General features: G+C 35.2%; 1 protein-coding gene across 4 annotated transcripts in view; it reads right to left on the bottom strand.

Moving 5' to 3' along the window:
• BTBD8 (BTB domain containing 8) overlaps positions 1–25,118 on the bottom strand; it is a 77,915-nt gene that overhangs the window by 26,674 nt on the left and 26,123 nt on the right. For all 4 annotated transcript variants that reach the window (XM_019626993.1, XM_019626994.1, XM_019626995.1 and 1 more), the window contains 4 exons: positions 16,897–16,986; positions 5,982–6,062; positions 4,553–4,649; positions 216–304 (listed from right to left, as the gene is read on the bottom strand). In XM_019626993.1, the coding sequence (XP_019482538.1) occupies positions 216–304; positions 4,553–4,649; positions 5,982–6,062; positions 16,897–16,986 (357 nt within the window). The remainder of the gene's footprint in view (positions 1–215; positions 305–4,552; positions 4,650–5,981; positions 6,063–16,896; positions 16,987–25,118) is intronic.

Genomic DNA, 25,118 nt, shown 5'->3' on the forward strand with positions numbered 1-25,118 from the left:
AGTAACAATGGCTGAGCTAAAATAAAATTGATTCCAAGCATTTTGAATAATATCTATATCAATACTTCTCCTCAACTGTCGCAACTAGTTAAGCATCAAGCTGCATAAATTATGCCCATGAAAATAGGCCAAGTCTAAAATTTCCCAGAAAATTAGGAGAACGGAAGAACAAAATCCCTAAATTAATAGTATCAGCACTACTTCAGATCACTTACTTCATGCAGTCAGCAAAAAGACTTTCCACTCCAACTGAATGAGCAATAATCAGGCATTCTAGTATAGATGTCAAACTTCTGGGAACAGGCTAAAATTGATAGAAAACACTACATTTACTCTTTTTCAATTTAAAGAAGCTAAAAGTATTTGATTCATAAAGATGATATGATTTATGTACTGAAACTGTAGAATATGTGTAATTCAAAAGTCTGTTATTCTTTTAATATCAAGTATCACTAATAACCTTTAGCTTTATAGTAGCATTTGAGCTCTTAGCTGCCATAATGCACACAATCTCTATTCTAACTTCGTTTAACTTAAATGTTTTCGGTTTTTTTTAAGTAGAAGTGGTACAATAATTTCCAGCACACCACGTTGCAATATAACATTTGGTCTAATCGGTTTCCTAAAGTATAAATATTACTTTAACTACATGTGCAATGGGAGGTCTTACACTGACCTCAGATAAAATGACAGAATTTAATTATATCATGATTATATATTTTTTAAAAGCACATATACAGAAGTAATGAATGAACACAACAAATAAATAAAATGTAGATACAAGTAGTGGAAACTCATTGCTCTCAGTGTTAAGCCTCTGTGCTACACGTAGCTTGTGCCACAGATTTTCAGTTGTTCAGAACTACGTTCTTAAGTACATCTATGCCCATTAGGAGGAACAGAGTTCAACTTCTCTTTGTCTACATTCATTAATTATGATTTGGGGTTTATACACTTAATGAAAGACCAACAATCAGCCAATTTGTGTATACAGTCTCCAAATGTATACTTCTGAAGATCCGCTACTCTGAGAAGAGCAAAAGTTTCTTTAGAAATGTCACCAGCAGAGTTCTTTCTATAAGGTCAGTGATTTCCAACTTTTTAAATTATCAATTGCTATTAATTTGATTTTCTAATACCCTTCTCCTAAAAGTGTTATAGTAGTGTTTAAGAAATTTAATGTAATTATTTTGCTTTGTATATTAACAATTTCGTTGTTCCTTTTGGATAACTGGAGGTATTTTAAGTTGTCCTAAAATCAGAAATGACATATCTCTATATAGATTATACAGTGATAATTCTATCAAGTTAAATAATTTGGTTGTCTGACCCACTTCAGATGAGAGTATCAAACTATTATGAGTGAAGAGACGACTGGTATCGACATACTTGACAACCTAAAAGCCACCAGAAGTCTGACAAATTATAAAAATAAACACAAGAGTTAAAAATCCCAGCAGTCTTATTTAAGAATGATCAACCCTCTAGAACAAAGTCTACTAATTGATATATAACTTAAGAATAATTTCCACAAAAATTATTAAAATACAAAATAACTTGCTACTTAAAGGAGAGACTGGCAAACTATAGCTTGTGGGCCAAATCTAGCCTACCACTGTTTTGTGTAAAGTTGTACTGGAATAGTGCTATGCTGTCCTATTTACATAGTGTCTGTAGCAACCTTTGCTCTATAACAGCAGGGTTGAGTAGCTGTGATACAGACCACATGGCCTGTATCACAAAGCCTAGAATACTATTATCTTGACTTTCACAGAAAAAGTTTACTGACCCCTGGCTTAAAGGGTTAACTTTAGCTTTCTGTGAATTTTACTTATACGGACATGCTGATTCCCAAGTGTTTTTGTAATAGGATGACTGACATTTAGTTATTTTCAAAACCTGCTTGTAGAATTTGGGGAAGACATATATTTAAATCATTACCTAAAATATATTTTAATTCAGTGGCAAAAAATATGTAAAGCCCACTATAATCCTATAAATAAAGTCCAAAAATCATGTAAAGGCAAAAAGTTAATGAAGTGACTGAAGCTAGCTTGCCAGGAGTTCCAGGGCCAGTTACCCATCACATTATACCCACATTTGTATTACTATGGAGTATGTTATTAAAGGTTTACTATATTTAGGTCACTGCCAAGAAACTACATAACTGAGATCTAGAAGTTAAAATTATATATTTAAAGATATGTTTACACAAGTATATACTATCAAAATATGTAAAGCAAATAATTTAAAGATCAGGTCAATAAAAAACAGAAATTGTTCTCTCAAATATCTGTTACAACAGTAATACGGACTACATTAAAATATGGGAAAAAAGTTTTCAACAAAATACCACATCGATAATTTAAAAAATTTTTCTGTTGTTTTAAAGGCAACAAATACACCTTTTTTGTTTTAAAAATTAAGTGGATTATTAAAAGTAAAATATAAGAAGCTGCATATAACCCATGTATAGTCATGCACATACTTAAAAACAGAGACAATGGTGCAGACTATCCATAAAAGATTATTTTTTAAATATTAGATATAATTGGTTTATTGAGGAGACTCAGTTCACAGGGGATACTAACATAAAACTTTTTTCCAACTAGTGCTGTCAACCATGCTGTGTCAAATTCCCCCCCGAGCATCCCTTAATGCCACCATAGGCAAATTTCAGTCCTTTCTGGTTACTTTTGGTACTGAAATTCAGTATAGTACTGTTTAAACACCTATCTCATACCTGACTTAAGTCTTCCTTTCCCTCCCTCCCACCCCCCCCACCCCATCAATGACTACATTTACAGTTGGGAGATTGGGAGATATGGAGTACGGACTAGAGCACGGTCCTAACTCCTGTGGAGAAGCTATGGTCACCTTATGTAACTAACCGGAGACTAACGTGTAGTACGGAGATGTCCTTGACTTTGCTCCAATTCGGATGTTGGGGGCCTTTGCTGATGTAGTGGCTCTTTTAGGGGCAGGCTGGACTTCACCCTAGCCTCTCAGTGGATAAAGAATCTTCTAGTGGTTCACAATGCTCCCTCGGTAGGACACAGTGTCATCTGGCCCTGTGTTGGTCTCGTCTAATCTTCGTGGAACCATTAAGGTCTTCCTCCTTCCCTGAGTACCATGTGTATGTAACAGGTGTGCAGTGAATTCCCCACACTTTTTCCTATTTATGAAATTAAGCATTGTCCCTAATCACCAGGCTAGTACTGGATTCTCCAGCAAGCCTCCACCACCCTTTAGAAATCTCCATATTCAAGTATACTCTCACTGGTTTCTGAGGCCTATTCCATGCTCTCTCAAAAAATCTCTTGCCACTTTCTTTTTTTCTTTAATGGAATCTCCAGAGTGGGCTGGTGTTATATAGTAGATGTCCCTCTGGGGGATGAGAAGATATTATCTCCTCATTGCAGATACCTTCTATCTTTAATCTTTATTTGGGATATGCTTGGATTTCCCTCCTTTCACTTGGCTGTGAAGATGGGGGAAGCAGAGGAAAGAGAAGGAAAATCTTTCACCAGAATCACTTGCTACAAGCTGAGGACACCACAGACTGCCCTGTTTCTCCTAGTTCCCTTACTTATAGAGGCTGGAATGAATGGCTGATTAAACGTAGCTGAGGAGTTGAACTGTTTCTCAGTAAACCCTGAGGGGGCGTGGTGGTGATGGTGCTGGACCTAGCTGTCAATGGCTCTGTTTTAGCACATCAGGTGCTTCCTTAGCTACAGCTTATAGAGAGGTAGGAAAAGTCCTACCCAACACAAAAATATAATTTAAATGTTATTGAAATTACCTAATTACATTTCATACAATGCATAGTGTTGCCTCGAGTACCCAATAAAAGGGGAATATTGATGTAAACAATTCTTCTAAGATTTGTTTTATTGTTGATTATAGAAGTAATACATGATCATTGCAGCAAGTTTAGAAAAAGTAGAAAAGCATAAATAAGAAAATAAAAAATAATCTAAGAATGATGTACAAAATGGCATCTGTACAAATGCATAGATCATATGGATCTTTCTTTAGACAATTAATGTTTACATAAACTAAAATTTTAAAGCTAGTATTTATAGTCCACCTGGGGAGACAGGTAGAAGAGAAATATATACCACCTCAAGCACATGCTATAAAGAGAAGTAGAAAACAGGAATATAACTTCAGGGAAAAGAACCAATGAGGCACTGTGATATTAAATGCACTTTGATAAATGGAGAAGGTAACCTTGGTTCTTGATTTCCTTTCTCTTAGTTCCAAACCCTGAGTCCCAGCCATATACTCCACCTCTGAATTATACAGGATACTCCTATATAAAGTCATTAAACCCCCATCTCAACTCTATTTTACTTAAAATGATCTTAATTAGTTTCTGGTGTTTGCAGGTACACCATAGAGTGATTTCTCAAATAAAGTTTCCATTATTTAATTTGACTTAATATTTTTAAGATTTAAAGCACTACTTACTGTTAGAGTTAAAAATCTAGTATGTAATAATGGGTGACTTTAAGATCTGGGTAAAAGATTTCTGAGACTCAACAATTACCTTCTGAAAGAAATTACAATAATCTCTTCTTAAAATATAGATTGCTACTTCTTTTAATCCTTGTAGTCCATACATATCAGCCATATTGAGTATCTGACTAAAATAAAAATAGATACAATGTTAATTCTCCAATTTAAAAACCAAGGCATATGGGGATCACTGCATAAATTACATAAATGTCCAACTACTATGCTGTGAACCTGAAACTAATATAAGGTAATACTGAATGTCAACTGTAACTGAAAACAAATTAATTAAAAATAATAAAATAAAAACCAAAGCATAATACACAATTTCCTGATAATATACAGTCTGTTTAGAAAAAAGAAAAATCTGAATTATTTTAATTCTAACTTTCTGCCCTACATAACAAATACTCTTCATAGATTATAAACTGGAAATAAACCTGAAGTTGAGAGCACTATCACATCATTTGAATAGTGGAAAATAACAAAAACTAAATTTGGAGATGTTTCAATAAAATTCCCCCTCAGATTCTCAGAGACATATATATTGAAGTGTAGGAAACTGCTTTGAAGGTTGTTAAAGTTACAAAACTCTTTTCAACAAATTTGTATAATAAAAATTTGGGGAGAGAGCAATTAATTGATGCTTATCATATTGAAAATGCTTGCAAATGATCCTAGGATTGGAGACAGCATCCAATGACTCAGAAGGTTTCCGTTGCTTCTTCCATTTGGCAAGTATTTCTGGCACCCACACATACTTTAGGTACTTAGGAAACCAACAAGCCTTGAGAGCATGATAAAATTCAAATAGGTTTCCAGGAGGAAATCTTCAGTACTTAATCCTTGTGACTCATGATACTTTCTCCCCAAAATCATATTTATTCAGTTTGTAATTAAAGGAACCAATGAATATTTAAAACTAAAAGAGCAGCTTTCATTTGTCTGATTTTAGACTAGCAATAAAAGGAGATGACATCCAGAAATGAGAAGAGTTAGATTTCACTCTCCAGTATGATTCCAGCAGCTTAAATGACATAGAGAGCCCTTAAGAATCACATCTTGGTTGGTTTTTAGGATGTCTAGGTTTTTAAATTAATTTTAATGTTTTCCTTTTGCTGTTTAAAAGAGACATCCTAAAGCTAAAAAAGAAAGTCATAAAATAATTATTCAAAATTTGATAGTTTCAATTTTATTTTATAAAAACCTGCCATTTTCCACAAGTATAAGGTTTTTCTAGCATAATTTATGTCTAATAAAGACTTTTCTTATTACTGTGAGTTGCTTTTCTTCTAAATATAGTGGATCATTGTTTTTAGATATTCCCAAACACCACAAAATATGGAAAAAGAGTAACAAAAGTGAAGCTTCTACTTCATTGACACTTTGAAACATTATCTCAACAAAGCAGAAGCCAAAAACTAATACTTTTATATGTAACATTATTAAAAAGTAATACATACCCAACATTAGCTTTGTCTGGAAAGTCCAAAGTTCCTCCATATATAAAACTCATCATAACATTCATTTCTACATGGTTTATACTGAAATACAAAAGAAAACTAAACTCAAATCCAGAAATAATTAAGGTTTAACTGATATCAATGATACATTCCATTTTCCCATAAACTTTTAGCCAAGGTCAAGTTTTAATCTCACTTTTATCTGAAGACTATATTCTTAAAATTATATCCATGCAGGTATGTCATTAATTTTATATAAAGTATAACTGCAGCTATGGATTTTTATATAAGTTGTAAGATGTTATTAGTATATTATCAAATAATTGGTTACTTGTTGAGCATCTTCTATAATAGACTTTAGGAGTTAGAAAGGACCTTAGCAGTCACAGTCCAACCTCTGGCTCATTAAGAAATCCCCTCATCAGCATCTTTGACAAATGACCTCTGGTCTTGCTTAAAGCCTCAGATGAACAACTCTACTCATTAGAAAGGTTCTTGTTATACTGTACAGATTTCTTAATTAGTAATACCTATCCTGTGGCTCTAGCTTGGCCAGTGTCCTCATTATACAGGTAAAAAGTTAAGCTGACTTAAGAAGTAGTCTGGAGTGATAATCTTTATGTCCCACTGACTACTGGATCTCACACTCTGAATTCATAACCTCCATCCTCTTCCCTGCCTCTCCCAATACCCCAATATTGGTCTTCTTTCTGTTATTTCTATTTTGTTCATAGCACTATTATGGGACCTCTTGCATCTTGTCCTACCCTCTATTTCTGTGATAAGGGGAGTGAATTATCTGGTTCATGGATTCCACCACTGGTTGCTGGTCAGAAGGAACTTAAAATGAGAGGTAATTTGATTTCTTTTCTCCTCTCTTCTCTGCTGAAACAGTAGAAAGAGGTGATGGAGAAAAAGCGCAACTGCTATCCAAATTCAGACTTTGAGGTGGGTTGTCTTAGAGGGGACATAGTTAAGCAAGTTGATTTCAGCTCTTGTGTTAAAGCACATTTTACTCCTTTAACAATTTTTATTAATAATAAAGGCAATGTTTTCTTCATCTGCTGATTCTTTTGTCTTATTCTGAACAAGAAGAAAATACATTATTTATTGGGCCCCCCAAAAAACTCTTAACAGCATCTAGATTATCATCTAGATACCTAAATCAGAGCTTGAGGTTCATCTTAATCCTCTCCCTCATTATATCCCATCATTTATACCTTCAAAAATTTCTACAATTCAGCTTCGGCTGTCTATCTCCCTTTCACTGGTTTAGCCTCTCATTTTCTCTCATCTGTACCATGACAATATCCTCTCATACATGTTTCCTGCCTGAAATAATCTCCTTGCATTCCATTTCCCACATTGCTATTAGAGTGACTTCGCTAAAATGTAAATCTGATATAGTCCTCCACTGTGAAAACTCTTCAACGATTCTCCATAGTCCATAGAAAAAAGTCCAAATTCCTTAGCTTGATGTACAATGTTCTTTATCACTTAACCTCTGGTTCTCTACCAGCTGTTCCAAGGTAATGAACTACTCATTTGCTATACCTGACCCGCTTGTAGTTCCTTATAAATCCATGCCTTAGCACATACTGTTCACTTGGCTTAAAATGCTCTCCCTCTCTGCTTAGTTCATCTTTCAGACAGTTATCTCTGATTGTTTCCTTAATGCCACTAGGTAAAAAAAAAAAATTACTGAATGTTAAACACAGTAGGAACTAACATCTATTGAGCACTTATTATGAGTCAGTCACTGAGTTAATAAGCATTTTGAATACCATTAGTTCATTTAATCATAACAACTCAACAGTAGGTATTATTATTAGTTTCATTTTATAAATAAAAAACTGAAATTATGTAAGTTGCCCAAGGTCAAATGGCTGGTACTGCAAAAGAATTTAAATCCAGACAGACTGACTCCAAAGTTTGGGCTCTTAAGAAGTATGCTATATATACTTCCATTACCACATTTATCAACTTGACTTGTGATACCTTTGTTTACATATTTGTTTCTCCTTCTAGGCTGAGTTCTGCGAGAGCAGGATTTGTATCTTAGCTATCCTTTCATCTGTAGTAGCAGCAGAGTGTCAGCATTGATTCAATACTCTCAGGATGAGAAGACTACATAATACTACAGCAATGCAGTGGAATAAAGGTTGGGACAGTGCTGATAAGACCCCCCCAGTTGGTTAGGCCTAGTATTTAATATCTACTACAGGAACAAACTGAGGAAGGCAAAAAGAAAAGAAATGGAGTCCCATAGGGTAGGACTCAGAAAGCTGTTTCCTTTGATTTTATGGTCTTAAATAATATATGCTCAATAAATGTTTGATGAATGTTTAATGAATGGCTTATTAGGGCACTTACAGCATCTTCCCTAACCTTCAGAGGAACACTGAGTTAAAAATATATAAATATTTTTTAATTAATTTTATAAATATTTACTGGACCCTACAATGGCTAAGTGCTGGTTTCTGCTGATTCAAAACTCTAAATTACACCTATCCTTTATCAAGACCCATTCTTATCAATGTTAATGAAAATTAATCATTAATGTTGAAAGAATAGTTTCTAAGACGACATATTTAAGCAAAAGATAACAATGACTAAATAAAAACAAGTATTTTTATTAAAATAAATAGCAAAATCTAGACATTTGAGCCTATCTATCAGTGTATATGATAGCTATAAAAACAGCAAGAAACCGTTTCCCTGCTGTTTTGACAGATGTTCAACTAAACTGCATTCTCATTACTATGTTGTAAGTCATTTGTATTTTTACTAAAAGTGTTTATAAAGACATGATCAACTGACCTAGAAAAACAATAAATTACTCCAATAGCCCACAGTTTAAATGGAAAGATTTAAAGCACTATTCTCATTTAAACGGAATAAGAATAAAAGCTTGCAGATGAAAACATTACATACGTATACTCCGAGTTAGAAAAAAGAAAAATGTATGAGAGGATAGAACTCTAAGATCTGAGAGTGAACATGTACCTAGTCTACTAAAATCTCTGTACTTTATGTGTGTTTCCTAAAATTTTAGGTTTCTATGTGTGTGGGCTAAAGTAACATAGGAACTCATTTATTCATTTGTTCATTCATTCACTTATTCACATTCAATATTTATTGAATGACAGGCTCTATTCTAGACCTTGAGAATACAAGAAGTTTGCATTCTAGAGGGAGGACACAGATAATAAATACGTACACAAATGTATAAAGAAGATAATTTTAATAGTGAAAAGTGCCATGAAGATGATTCAACAGGATGACACAAAAGAGAATAACTGGAGAGTTGGGCTGTAGGTGCTTTAGGTGGGATGTGCTGGGAAAAGCCCAGAAGCCAGATCATATAGGGTCTTGTAGGTTATGGTCAAGATTTGGGTTTAATTCTAGTTGCAATGAGAAGGCATTGAAGGATTTTAGTCAGAAGAGAAATATAATCTGATTTATATTTTAAAAGATCATAATGAAGGTTCAGAGAAGTCTCAGGAATCTCCCAAGGGAGATAAGAAAATCCAATTTTATGCTTCAAAGCCCCAAGTCACCACTGGAAGACTTCTATTTATATACAATAGAAACATGTGGAGTTTCTTTACAGGAATACTGGCTATGGTTCAATTTCCAGTATAAAATGTGGAAAATTTCCCCCTTTCTCCACCAGAACAGAACTTCTAACTATACCCTTTCACCTCCCAACTCTGGGGTATGGGTAGAATCAGGACTGTCGGACTGTATTATTCCTACCTCAATTTATAAGTCTGTCTCACTTAAAAAATATCACATGCATTACATCTTTTAGTTACCAACTCATTAAAAGCACTGTGGTAATTTTCTGTAAAGACAGATAGGATTTCATTCTAATGTACTGCAGAAAACATCCTGTAGACATGCAACAGTAGCCTAGTTCCGAAAGAGGCTGCTGATCAAGCAAAGCAGGCATTGCTATGCTAGTATTTTTTTTTTTTTACGGAAGTACAACTCTTTTTTTTTTTTTTTTAATTGGGGAATTGGGGAAGGGGAACAGTGTTGGAGAATTGGGGAAGGGGAACAGCTAAGTTGTTGTCCTTCAATCTTAGTTGTGGAGGGCATAGCTAGCTCAGCTCCAAGTCCAGTCGCCATCCGGCTGCCCATTGGCAGCTCACAGCCACTCAGCTCAAGGTGCCCTATTCAATCTTAGTTGAAGGTGGGCATAGCCCACCATCCCATGAGGGAGTCGAACCAGCAACCTTGTTAGGAGCACGTGCTCTCACCAGCTGAGCCATCCTGCCACCTGTTGGCAGCTCAGCGGCAGTTCAGCTCGGGTACAGCTCGCTGGCCCATGTGGGAATCAAACCAGTGATCCTGTTTGTCAGAGCTCGCGCTCTTAACCAACTGAGCCACTCGGCCGGCCTGCTATGCTAGTCTTGATAATGACCGTCATTTGAACTCGTTTCTCTCTAGAAAATGAGAATAATCTAATTTAGGGAAAGAAAAAGATAAATATTATTGAGTACTACATAATATATACCAAGCACTGTGCCAGGTTCTTTCCTTGTATCTCATTTAGTCTTTTCAACAACCTCAGGAAGCTCAGGGAAGGTAAGCAATGTCCCTAAAGTCACATAACAAGACAGGACTGGATGTAAGACTGCCTATAAGGATGTCAAAGTCCATTAACTTTCTACTATTCCATACTGCCCATGGAAAACATCTATACAGGTTTACAATATAAGATGAAAACAGAATTTGTTTTGTAGATTACTTTGTTACAATATAAAAATTCCTAAAAGATGTAATTTTTAAAAATTAAAAAAAATTTTCCAATTACAGCTGACATTCAACATTATATTAGTTTCAGATGTACAGCATAGTAGTTAGGCATTTATAGAACTTATGACGTGTTCCCCCCAATAAGTCTAGTGTCCACCTGGCACTATACATAATTATTATAATATTTCTGACTATATTCCCTATGCTGTACTTTACATCCCCATGATTATTTTGTAATTGCCAATTTGTAATTCTTAATCCCTTCATCTTTTTCATCCAGCTTCCCCAAAACCCCTCCCATCTGGCAACCATCAGTTTGTTCTCTGTATTGTTTGTTCATTTATTTTACCTTTTAGATTTCACATGTAAGTGAAATCATATGGTATTTGTCTTATGGTATTTGTCTGTCAGACTTATTTCACTTAGCGTAATACTCCCTAGGTACACCCATTTGTCGCAAATAGTAAGATTCCATTTTTTATGGCTAAGTAATATTCCATTGCATCTATATGCCACTTCTTCTTTATCCAGCATATATTGATGGACACTTAGGTTGCTTCCATATCTTGTAAATAATGCTGCAATGAACATAGGGATACATATATCTTTTTGAATTAGTGTTGTGGATCTCTTCAGATAAATACCCAAGAAGTAGGGTTGCTGGGTCATAGGTAGTTCTATTTTTATTTTTTTGAGGAATCTCCATACTGTTTTCCATAGTGGCTGCACTCATTTACAATCCCACCAACTGTGCATGAGGGTTCCCTTTTCTCCTTGTTTGTTGATTTATTGATGATGGCCATTCTGACAGGTGTGGGGTGATAGCTCATTGTGGTTTTAATTTGCATTTCTCTGATGATTAGTGACATTGAGCATCTTTTCTCTCATATGTCTGTTGGCCATCTTTATGTCCTCTTTGGAGAAATGTCTATCAGGTCCTCTGCTCATTTTTAACCCTCTTTCGGGCACAAATGATCTCACAGATTCATTGCACACAAAGGTGCTGCTATGAAATACTGTCGCCTTACAGCCGATTTTTAGACCACCCCCCCCTGCATTAGCCTCTGACCCATTAGTAGAGAGAGTGTCTCGGAAAACTGAGGCCGGATGGAATGATATCTGTAAAGCTCTCTCGGGGGGCGTCTCAGCCTGACTGGGACCTGATGAAATGATATCAGCTGTCTCCCCTGGGAGGACATGTAATTATGTCTTGGGGCAATGTGGTGGAGTACGAAGGCATAGCATTTGCTGGAGTACATTGGGAAAAGGTCACTGGAAAAGGCCTTAAGGCGCACCAGAATACACGGTTAATGACTCACAGCACAGCAGTTTACTTCCTTGAAAATAATCAATAAAAACCATGCGTCGACCCGATTCGGTGGCTCAGTCTATCTCTGAAGGCTGAGTCCCTTGGTCTTGCTCTTAAATCTTACTTTTGTCTCTTGTACTTATTCAAATCTGCGCCGCCCCTCTCGTGTCCCATTTGCCCTTGCCACGCTGGACGTGATAAAATACGTCTTCACTGTACTAAGTCACAAACACAACTGGTGATAGGTTACAGTAGAGGGGGAAGATAGGGAAGTGATGAGTAACCATACTTAAGTTAACTGTTAGATATTTGAAAATTTGTGTGCAATGAATCTGTGAGATCAGTTGCGTCCGATGGAGGGTTAAATCAGACTGTTTGGGGCTTTTTTCGTGTTACGTTGTATGACTTCTTTATACATTATGAATATTAACCTCTTATTGGATGTATCATTGGCGAATATCTTCTCCCACTCAATAGGTTCTCTTTTCATTTTGTTGATGGTTTCCTTTTCTTTGCAAAAACTTTTTTAGTTTGATGTAGTCCCATTTCTTTATTTCTTTCTTTTGTTTCCCTTGCCTGAGGAAACATATCCAAAAAAATACTACTAAGATCAATGTCAAAGATTTTACTGCCTATGTTTTCTTCTAGGAGTTTTATGCTTTCAGGACTTACATTTAAGTCTTTAACCTATTTTGAGCTTATTCTTATATATGGTGTAAGAAAGTGGTCTAGTTTCATTTTCTTGCATGTAAGACGTGATTTTTTTTTAAAGTAAAATTCCTAAATCCCCTTTAGTCTTTCTATAGCTTTATGTACCATGATACTAATTACATTTTAGATGGTAATTTGAGACAGTCAATTTGATATGTAATACAAGAGAAAAACGAAAAACATATTGTGGATAATAATAATAAAGGATGCAGATAAAACCCAGTAGCTGCCAGGAGATACTTTCTTTTTTCATTTTAGTGTTAGAAAACCTTGCTTTATCAAGCAAGAAAAAAGATATGTAACTCATCTCCAATGTGCTAGCATTAGAAGTGAATAAGCCTATTAGAAGTGAGCCTCCACTGCTGATAACAATAGCTCTGGATAAGATGCACCAGTAAGGAGCAGAGCCTGGCTTATCACAACAGAAGTGAAGGGAAAATACTGTAAGATGAGTGAGCCTGGTCATTGGTGGCACGATTTCAATGCATAGCCTCTTATTTGGATGACACTCAAAATAAATTTGTTTATCTCTATTTGGCTTTTCCTTGAATAAGCTATTAAAGTTGGTCAGTAATCAAGCCATATTAAAGGAGGAGATATTTATCCATTACCTTCATCATGATCAAAGATGGAAAATTACAGGTGAGAAAGTAGAGACCAGTAGTTGGCTTCACTAATTGTTTCTTGTCTACTGACCTCTTAATAAATAGACTTCATCCTTAAAAGCCTGTGTGTTTTGAATGTTTAATCTGATTGCTCATGAGGATTGATTAAGGATTGCCTTTATTCCTATAGCTAAACTCCGAGGTCATCTTGAACAAGATAAACAGATAAAGGTAGAGCTGCTCTGTTTGAAGAGGGGCCCCTTCCCAAAGGGCCTTCCCCTCAGATCCCAATCCAACACCATGTGTTCCCAGGATCTGCAGGGTCCTATGGGATTAAGTTTAAAAGTCACAGATTTATTTATTTTTTTTTTAGTTTTTGTTTATTTTCTTTCTTTTTTTAATTAAAATTTTTTTTTGTTTTATTTTTATTTTTGTGTTGAAAGTCACTGATTTAAATAGTGAGGACTGTTTGGCTAGCTCAAGAACACATGCCAATGGGAAACTCTTAATTTCTTCAGTGACTGTGGTGGACTGGACTCTGAAGTAAGAATCAACAAACATATGATCATATTCAGCATAAGCACTTATTTACCAGGTGAGCTCAGGAAGACATTTAACTTATCTGATCTTGTTTTTATTCATCTATAATATGTGAACAGACCTGCTCTCTCAAAGACTTATTTTAAACATTAAAGGGCATAGTAAATGTAGAAGAAGTCTAGAAAATATATGGTATTATTGTAAGGTATTATTACTGCTGAGGGCAGACTCTATTTGGAGAGAGTAACAAAGGTATACAATAATAGGTATCAGGTAGTAAAAAACATCACTAAATATAGAAGGAAATAAAATTTCTTCCAGGGAAAATTTAGACATGTACTCTCTATAAATTACTTTCCCATGCTGTAGAATAAGATCCCATAATCATATACTTCTTTTAACCTTTATCTCACTACAAAAAAAAATAATAACATATTCATATTTTTGATGAATTCCAAGAATTCTGAATCAAACTAGTCCCTGGACAAATTTCCAAAATTACACCACAGTGATTATCCCTAGGATTGGCATACTTAGAGACTTTGGCCTTTGCTAGCATTACCCTTCTTCCTATATTCAAGGGATAATTTTAAATTCATCATAAAAAAGAGATCTTATCAGTAGGATACATATATCTTTCAGGTTGTTTTCAACAGTGATAACAAAATGTCACCAATTGATCTATCTACACATTCTTTTTACCCACAGGATAATAAACTTTTTAGCTTGGCATATAAAATCTTCCATAATCAGAAAACTACCTGGTCGCCAGAGGCAGGGGTTAGAAGGGTGGGTTAAATGAGTGAAGGTGGTCAAAACATACAAGCTTCCAGTTCTAAGATAAGTAAGTCTTAGGGGTATAATGTTCAGCATGGTGACTACAGTTAATAATATCATATTGTATATTTGAAAGTTGCTGAGAAGTAGATCTTTAAAGTTCTCATCACAAGAAAAAAAATTATAACTGTGTGGTGATGGATATTAACTATACTTATTGTGGTAATCATATATATATGTGTGTGTGTGTGTATATATATATATATATATATATATATATATATATATATATATATATATATATATTCATATGGCACACCTAAAACTAATACAATGATATATGCCAATTGTATCGCAATAAAAATAATTTTTAAATAATAAATAAGAGGAGCCCAGAAGGAAAAACAACAGGGTTAACTTAGACACAAACGCTACTTTTTTTTAACATCACCAAAGCAATTCATGTTATGTTTTAATGCTATTGTATATTAGTGGGAGACTGAAAAAAAAAACAAAGTAAAACCTTCCATGTGTAAGTATTTTATGCATGTAGGGAACAAATTAGTTGGAGAGGAAGTTTACTTTAGTAGCCATATCAAGTAAAAACTTGATGATTATATATGCAATTTTATGTCCTCGAATATTTTTTCTTTATTACTATTTCATTAGTCTAGTCTTTTTTCTTAAAAAAATACCTGAAATAAGGGAATCCACGTGATTTCCATGGATGCATAACTGAAATCACTAACAGTAGCAGTAGCTGACACTATACCCAAAAAATGGGCTGCAAAATATGTTGTGATCTGTGTATTCAAACTATGGTAGTATAATTAAAACATAACCTTCTAAAGGCCGTGGTATGAAAGAAAAGGGGTTAGGTCCTTTTGTATATGTGTTTCATTTCTATAAAATGAATAAAATATGATAAAATAAAACACATTATGTATTCTTACAAATAATGTTTCAAAATTCTGTTTTATAGAGTGAGAAATTACAAAATGAGAGGCATTTGGGGATCTGTTTCAGTTAGTAAGAGAACCAGATCACTGTAGCCTAGAAGGCTCAAGATTATAAGCCTGTGTGACAAATAAATGGTCAGTAAGAATAATACTTTCCATGGATCCACTGTTATGGAATTTCCACCATCACCATTTCATACCTAAGCCTCTGGCCAAGACTGACCCAAAGAAAACATCAATGGAGAGAATGATGCAGATCTGAGAGGCTCTGTCAGCAGTCAGGGCAATTTTCCTACAGAGACAGCCCTCCCCGATATTGTACACTATAGATTCTCACAGTGATCATCTGTGACCAAAAAATGTTCCATGTCACCATTTAAGGAAGGAGTTCATCTCTTAATACTGTATCAGCAGTTTGTATAAATTGCCACCAATTGTGCAGATTCACCATTGCACTATCATAGGTTGTTGAAATCTACACCTATTCAATTTATTCTTTAAAAAAAAAAAAAAGGAAAAAAGAGAGAAAAGAAACTACCTGTTATAGACTGAGAATTTGTGTTCTCCCACCCACTCAAAGTCATATATATATATATATATATATATTTTTTTTTTTTTGGGTTGCCGGAAAAGTCATGACGCATTTTTGCAACAAAAAAACAGAGAAAAAAATACATCATGATTTTTCCAACAACCCAATATATAGAACCCTAAGCCCGCAGTGTGACTCTATTTGGAGATGGGGCTTCTAAGGAAATAATTAAGGTTAAATGAGGTAATAAGGATGGGGACCTGCCCTGATGTGATAGGATTAGTGTCCCTAGAAACACCAGAGCTCTCTCTCTCCCTTCACCATTGTTTCACCTCCTCCATCCTACCCATGTACTGAGGACTGGCCATTTGAGCACACTGCGAGAAGCAGCTGCCTGCAACCCAAGGACCCAAGGTAAGAGCTCTCACTAGACCAACCTTGCTGGCATATTGATCTTGCAGAACTGTGAGAAAATAAATTTCTGTTGTTTAAGCCACCCAGTCTGTGGTACTTTGTTATAGCAGTCTAAGAAGACTAATACACTATCTTTACTACTAAATGTCCTCTACTACCTCTTGTGTTCAGAAAATACACTTTGTTGAATTCTACTACATGAGAAATATTTCACTGAACTTACAGGGAAATCTGATTCATAAAAAGTGCTTTGTATTATTTGCAATCATTTGCAGTCAAGCTGCCTTGTAAAAATTATGCTTACCTTTGAAGAGTAATGTACTCTTGAGAGCTTTCAGCCCAACAGCCACTCAGCATCGCAGCAAAATAACTCGATCTGGCACTTAAAATGGCTCTAAAGGGAAGAGGAGGAAAAAAACACAGGTAAAGATTTACATACTATGTAAAATGTAATTTTTTATGAAACTCTTCATCTTTACCTTTTAAAATATGATAATCTGTTCTGTTTGTATTCACTGATAGGGTTATTATAATAAAAATTATAAACCTATATTTATACCTAACTTGATTGCTTGATTGTAATATTAATTTTAATGTCCTTATCTTTTCAGTTTTGTCTCTTAAAAATCTCTAATTTTAATAACGATTGAAACTATTTCCATTAAGTAAGAAAGTAATAAATAACTTACAAATGTAGACATAAAAACTAAATGATGTTACTTTCTTGAAGAAATATCAAGAACTTTAAAGGTCCTGAGTTTGAGTTCAAAACTCACCCTGATTATGCTCAAGAATGGTTATATCTAGGTTTTTGAAAATGTCAGTAAAGGTATTTTCTTTTGAATTTCCATTCAATCTTCTCAGATAAAATATTAATTTTTATATTCAACAAATATCTATTGACTTCTGTGCTAGGCACTATTTGAGGTGCTGGGAATACAGCACTAAATGAGATACTACAGAAAACAATGTTATATTCTAGTTGAGAATGGGATGAAGAATGGAAGGGGAGAGGGAGAAGAGAAAGCCACTTCTGGAAATGGCTGACTAGGTTGTCTAAGACCAACCCTCCTACGAAAAACAGCTAAAAAAAATGGGCATGTTATGTTATATCGTGTGTGTGTGTGTGTGTGTGTGTGTGTTTGTGTGTGTGTATCTTTAAAAGAATAAAAAAATAAGCATAATTTGAAGGCATCATAAAGCTGTGGTGGTAGCTTTTGAGACAAGTTAGAGAAGACAAAAAAAGGTGATCAGGTATTTGAGGTAACTTTTCCCATTGAGGTAATTGCCAAATTTAAAAGCAAAAACAATAATTGAGAGGCTAAGAAGCTGAACATAGCTTCTAGCAATCTTCACAGGTTTAGAAGCAAGCAAATTGGAATTTGGGGTCCATCAAAGAGGGGAGGCTTTGGTGGACACCACAGGATTACAGTTGGACTCTGAAGGGCTACACACTAGGAAGAAGAATGAACAGGAAATAGACAAGCCCTTATGAGAACTGAAGTCCAGCTTTGAATCAGCTCAATCCCTGACGAAAGTGATCTGCATCTAGTCTAACAGCTAGCCAGAAGCAAGAGGAATTCCTGTCTTCATTAAAATAACTTCACCCTGGGCCGGCTGAGTGGCGCGATGGTTAAGAACTGGCTTGGGATGCCAGAGGGCCCTGGTTCGGATCCCACATATGAGGGCCAGTGACACTGCCCTCCACAGCTAAGATGCTGAACAACAGCTCAACCTGGAGCTGGGCTGCCATGAGTCGCCTGCAACGGCGTAGGCTGCAGCCCCTGTGGCAGGGGGTTGCCATGGGCTAACGAGCCACCAGCCAGCGTGAGCGTCTGTCCAGAAGCCGGCGACTGATCTGCCTCACCTGGGAAGAGCACAATGATGGTGCCAACTTGGGCCAGTGAAGCAACGTCCTCCACAACTAGACTGAAGAACAAAACGACAGCAACTTGTCTGTTCCCCTTCCTCCAATTCCCCAGCGCGGTTCCCATCCCCTCAATTCCCCAATAACAAAATCTTTAAAAAAAAAAAACTTCACCCAGAGTGTCAAATTATATCTATAAATTTTCAGTAAAATGTCCAGCAATCATCCAAAGATAATCAGGCATAATAATCAACAACTAGAAAATGAAGGAATTTCATTTACACTAGTATCAAAAAAGTCAGATACATAGGAACAAAATAAAAAAGTGCAACACCTCTATATTAAAAGCTGTATAAACACTGTTGAGATAAATTTTAAAAGACCTAAGAGAGAGCTAAACTGTGCTCATGGATTTAAAGACTCAAAACTATTAAGACATCCATTCTGCCTAAATTAATTTCTAGATTCCACACAATCTTGATCAAGTATTTTTAGTGGCAATTGATAACTTCATTCCTTTGCTGTCGCAAAGGACTTACAATAGCCCAATAACCATAAAACAGAAGAAAAAAGTTGAAAGACATGATTTCAAAACTTACTATAAAGTGATAATAAGATAATTAGTATTGGGGCCGGCCGCGTGGCGCATTGGTTAGCAGTTGGCTTGGGACGCCAGCTCTAGGCAGCAGAGCCCTGGTTCAGGTCCCACACAAGGGCCAGTGATGCTGTGCCCTCTGCAGCTAAGATGGTGAACAACAGCTCGACCTGAAGCTGGGCTGCCATGAGTCGCCCATGACGGCATGGGATGCGGTGGAGCTGGCCAGCAGTTGGCGTGCCTTTCCGTAGGCTGCCGTGGGTGGCTGTCCAATGGCCAGCAAACAACTACCTCACCCAGGAGGAGCGCAATGATGGTGCCAACATGGGCCAGTGAAGCAACGTCCTCCACAGCTAGACTGAGGAGCAAGAGGGACAGCAGTCTGTTCCCCTTCCCCAATTCCCCAGGGCTGTCCCTACCCCCCAATTTCCCAATAAAATCTTAAAAAAAAAAAGATAATTAGTATTGATGTAAGAATAGACATATAGATTACTGGAACAGAACTGAGAGTCCCAAAATAAACCCACATATATATGTCCAACCTTCAACAAAGGTGTTGAAGCTCATTCAATGGGGAAAAGACAATCTTATCAACAAAAGGTTCTGAAACTGGTGGTTTGAAAGGAAAGACCAATGAACTTTGACAGTTAATTACATACCATACACAACAATCAACTCAAAATGATCAAAATCTTTAGAGCATTCAAATAAAACAAACATTATATTGTAAAAGCTAATGCTATAAAAATATATATAAAATATAAATATAAAAGCTAATGCTATAAAATCTCCAGGAAAAAAAAACAGGTGAAAATCTTTGCAACTTTGGGGTGGGCAATGATTTCTCAGGACACAAAAAGCATGAACCAATTTAAAAAAACAAACAATAAAAACCCATAAAAATTTAAACTTTGGTCCTTTTAAAGCCATTTTTAAGAAAATGAAAAGACAAGTGATATGCTGGGAGAAAATATTTACAAAATATATATCTGCCAAATAACTCGAATCCAGAATATATAAAGAACCACCATGACTCAATATAAGAACATAAACAACCCAACTAAAAATGAGTCAAATTAATAGAAACAGTTTTACCTCAAAACTAAAGTTTATAACTAATTATAAAGAATAAAATCACATCAAGTTTTGAGGATTAGATTAGGATTGGAAAAAACTATGGTCAGAACAGTATGTACATGATTCATTTTAAGGGTGAAAAAGGTATACGTCTGTTTCTCAAGAGCCTACTTACATTAAAATTTGTACCAAATCACTCTTTAAGAGTGCTTTAAAAAAATGGGCAAAAGATTTGAATAGAAACATCATAAGATATGCAAATGACCAATAAGCACATGAGATGATACTCAACATTACTAATGATCAGGGTAATGTAAATTAACACCACAGTGTGATACCACTACACACCTACTAGAGTGGCAAAAATTAAAGACTGACAATATCAAGTGGTGGTGAAGATGAGAAACAACTGGAACTCTTCATAGCATGCAGGTGAAAGTGAAAATGGCACAACCTGTTTGGAGAAATGTTTGTCAATTTCATAAAACAATTAACATCCACTTATCACATGACCTAGCAAATTCCACTCCTAGGTATTTAACCAAGAGAAATGAAAATATATATTTACACAAAGACTTGTACACAAATGTGCATACAGTTTTATTAATAATAGCTAAATACTGGAAACAACCATATATCTACCAACAAGAGAATGGATAACAAATTCTGGTACATACATATAATGCAATTCTACTCAGCAATAAAAATGGAATGAAATACTGAGATATGTGTGTATATATATATATATATATATATAAAATATCCAAGGATAAAGCTCAAAAACATTATGCTAAGCAAAAGAAGCCAAACACAATAATATGTCAGAGTTCGTTTACATGAAATTCTAGGACAGGTAAAATAACCTATAATTTAGAAAATATAACAGTAAGAAAACAAACAACCCAATTAAAAAATAGGCAAAATACATGAACAGAAAACTCACCAAAGATATACAGATGGCAAATAAGCATATGAAACCCAGTTTCTGCCTGGGGCTATGGAGAGGGGAGAGACTGATGGCAAATGGGCACAAGGGAACTTTTTAGGTGATAAAAATATTCTATATCTTGATTGTAGTGGTATTATACAGGTTTACACATTAGTCAAAACTCATCAAATTGGACTTTTAATTGTGTGCATTTGATTGTATGTGAATTCTAATTCAATAAGTTAAACTGTAAAAAAAAAAAAGAGGATGAAAATAAAACCTATGTAATAAAAACAGGCCAAGATGACTTCCCTGGTGACTTCAAAGAAACATTTAAGGAAGAGATAAAATCAATCTTACTCAAATAAATAAAATAGAAAAAAAAGGAATACTTCCCAATTCATTTTATGAAGTCAGTATAACCTTGAGACCTAAACCTGACTTATTACAAAAAAAACGAAAATTATAGGCCAGTCTCTCTCATGAATATAGATGTAAAAATCTTAAATAAAATATTAGCAAACTGAATCCAGCAGTAAATACAATGAATAAAACATCATAACCAAGTTGAAATTATTCCATGAATGCAAGATTTACATTTCAAAATCAAGCAACTTAGACATTAACAAAATAAAAGGAGAAAAATCATATGACCATCAAAAAATACAGTAAAGCATTTGACAAAATTGAACACACATTTATGATTTAAAAAATTTAGGCAATTCCAGCAAAACAAAAAGAAAAAAATTTAGGCAATTCCAATAAAAGTCCTAAAAAGCTATTTTGTAGATACTGACAAAGTGATTCTAAGATTTATATGGGAAGGCAAAGAACCTAAAATAGCCAGAAAAATACTGAAAAAGAAGGACAAAGCTGGAGGATTCACACAACCTGATTCCAAGAGTATCTATACAGTTACAGTACTCAAGACAGCATGTATTGGTGAAAGAAGAGACACAGAGATCAATGGAGTAGAGAGGCCAGAAATAGACCTACATAAATATAGTCAACTGAGCTTTAACAAAAGCACAGTGGCAATTCAATGGAAAAAGGATAGTCTTTTCAACAAATGGTACTAGAAAAACTGGACATCCACATGCAAAAAAATAAACCTAGATACAGACCTCACACAAATTAACTCAAAATGGGTCATAGATCTAAATGTAAAATACAAAGCCATAAACTTCTAGAAGAAAACTTAAGATCTTGGGTTTGGTGATAAGTTCAGATACAACATTAAAAGTGGAATCCATAAAAGAAAAAAATGATAAGATGGACTCCACTAAAATTAAAAACTTCTGCTCTATAAAAGATACCATTAAGAGAATGAAAAGACAAGGCACCAACTGGGAAAAAGTATTTGCAAATCATGTCAGAAAAAGGACTTCTATCCCAAATAGGCAAAGAATTCTTAAAACTCAACAATAAGACAACAAACAACCCAGTTATTAAATGAGCAAGATTTGAACAAAAAACTCCCAAGGACTTACAAATGGCAAATAAGAATATGAAAAAACCCTCAATATCATTTGTCATTAGGGAAATAAAATGTAAAACAACAATGAAATACCCGTACACACCTAACAGGATGACTAAAATCCCAAAACTGACAATATCAATTGCTCATGAGGACCAAAAGGAACTCTCATTCATTGCTAGTGAATATGCAAGTGATACAGCAACTTTGAAAGACATTTTGACAGTTTCTTACAAAACTAAACAGTCTTACCATATGATTCGGCAATCACACTCCTAGATATTTACCCAATGGATCTGAAAACTTTTGTCCACACAAAAACTTGCATCCAAATGTTTATAACAGCTTTACTCATAATCACCAAAACTAAGGCAACCATAATGTCCTTCAATGGGTGAATAAATAAACAAACCATGGTATATTCATTACAATGAAATACTACTCAGTGATAAAAAAGGAATAAACTGTCATAAAAAAGGAATTAGCCACATAAAAACATGGATGAATCATAAATGCATGTTGCTAAGTGAAAGAATCCAGTCTGAAAAGGCTACCTACTGTATTATACTATTTATATGACATTCTGGAAAAGGTAAAACTATGGAGACAGTAAAAAAATTGCCAGAGGTTTGGGGAAGGGTAAAAGTTGAACAGGTCAATTACAGGAGATTTTTAGTTGAAATTATTCTGTATAATACTGTAATGGTAGATGCAAGACAATATGCATTTATAAAAACCCACAAAACTGTATAGCATAAGTGAACCTTAGTACATACAAATTAAAACAAAAACACTAAGGAGGAGGTCAGGGGATCTCATGATGAAATGCAGACTGTGACAAAAGGATCTAACTGTATTGCAAATCTATAAAACAACCCTACTCAAGGGAGTGGGAGAGAAAGGCCTAAATAACTTTGGAGACGAACAGAGACTGTAAGAATAAATGCAAAGGAACTACACAGAAGCCACTGTACTCTAGTTGGTAATTTCCCATGGAAGTACAGATTAACAATTCTGAAACTGCTGTACATGAATACTGGAAATGAACAATTAAGTACTAGATGTTGGTTAATGAAAGCCAGGTTTCTCACTGCTATAGTGGAAGATTATAGATGAGCAAGGGGGTAAGACTAGGATAATTCATGTGGTAACAGATTAGTGTTGGAGACATCAGTATGAATTCATGTTTAGCCTTAATATAAAGATGGATCCATACAGAAATATTTGTAGACATGTTCATATATACAGGTTAATATGTACACATATATTTCCTTGCTCTGTCAGCTAAAAGAAATAGCAACAAGCACATCCAGTGTCCAGGTATTTGTTTCTAATACCACTAGAATAAAAGGAACCAGGGTTCATTAGATAAATAGTTGATTCTAAGACAGATGAGCCTAGAGCATCTTTTAGTATCAGAAAGTAAGAAAGTGCTACACACACACACACACAATGATTGGGGGTGGGTGTCAAAGGGACACAAGAGCCAAGTGAAATGAAAAATAAAAAATAAAAAGATAAACTCCAAATGGGAGACATTTTACAAAATACTTGCCCAGAATTCAAACTGCCAAGGTCATCAAAACCAAGGCAAGTGTAAGAAACTGTCACAGCCAGAGAAGCTCAAAAAGACATAACCTCTAAATGTAATATGGTACCCTGAATGGGAATCTTAGAATAGAAAAAGGACACTAGGCAAAAACTAAGGAATTCTGAAAAAACCAGGGAAGGATCGATGAACTCAGTGAGAACTTACACAAAGAGACAGAAACCATAAAAAAGAACCAGTCAGAGATAAAGAATACATTAGATAGAATCAACAGCAGAGTAGATGAAGCAGAAGATCAAATCAGAGATTTGGAAGACAAGGTAGTGGAAAATACCCAATTAGAAGAGCAAAAAGAATTCAAAAAAGAAGACAGTTTAAGGGACCTCTGGGACAACATCAAGCATAACAACATTTGCATCATAGGGAAACTAGAAGAAGAGAGAAGCAAGAGATTGAAAACCTATTTGAAGAAATAATGACTGAAAACTTCCATAACCTGGCAAAGGAAACAGACATACAAGTCCAGGAAACACAGAGAGTTCCAAACAAGATGAACCCAAAGAGGCCTACATGAAGACACGTCATAATTAAAATGCAAAAGGTCAAAGACAGAGAGAATCTTAAAAGCAGCAAGAGAAAAGCAGTTAGTTACCTACAAGGGAGCTCCCATAGACTCTCAGCTTATTTCTCAACAGAAACTTTGCAGGCCAGAAGGGATTGGCATGAAACATTCAAAGTGATGAAAAGCCAGGACCTACAACCAAGATTACCCAGCAAAGATATCATTTAGAATCCAAGGCCAGATAAAGAGCTTCCCAGACAAAAAAAAGGAGTTCATCACCACCAAACCTGTATCACAAGAAATGTTAAAGAGACTTCACTAAGAAGAAGAAAAGATTAAAAAAATATATGAATAGGGCCGGCTGAGTGGCTCAGTTGGTTAAGAGCTCGCTCAAGAGTTTGAGCTCTGAACAACAGCGGTTCGAGTCAGCCCGAGCTGAGCAGTCGCTGAGCTGCCAACAGGTGGCAGGAT

The sequence above is a fragment of the Hipposideros armiger genome, unplaced genomic scaffold (assembly GCF_001890085.2).
Source record: "Hipposideros armiger isolate ML-2016 unplaced genomic scaffold, ASM189008v1 scaffold_696, whole genome shotgun sequence".
Lineage (NCBI taxonomy): Eukaryota > Metazoa > Chordata > Mammalia > Chiroptera > Hipposideridae > Hipposideros > Hipposideros armiger.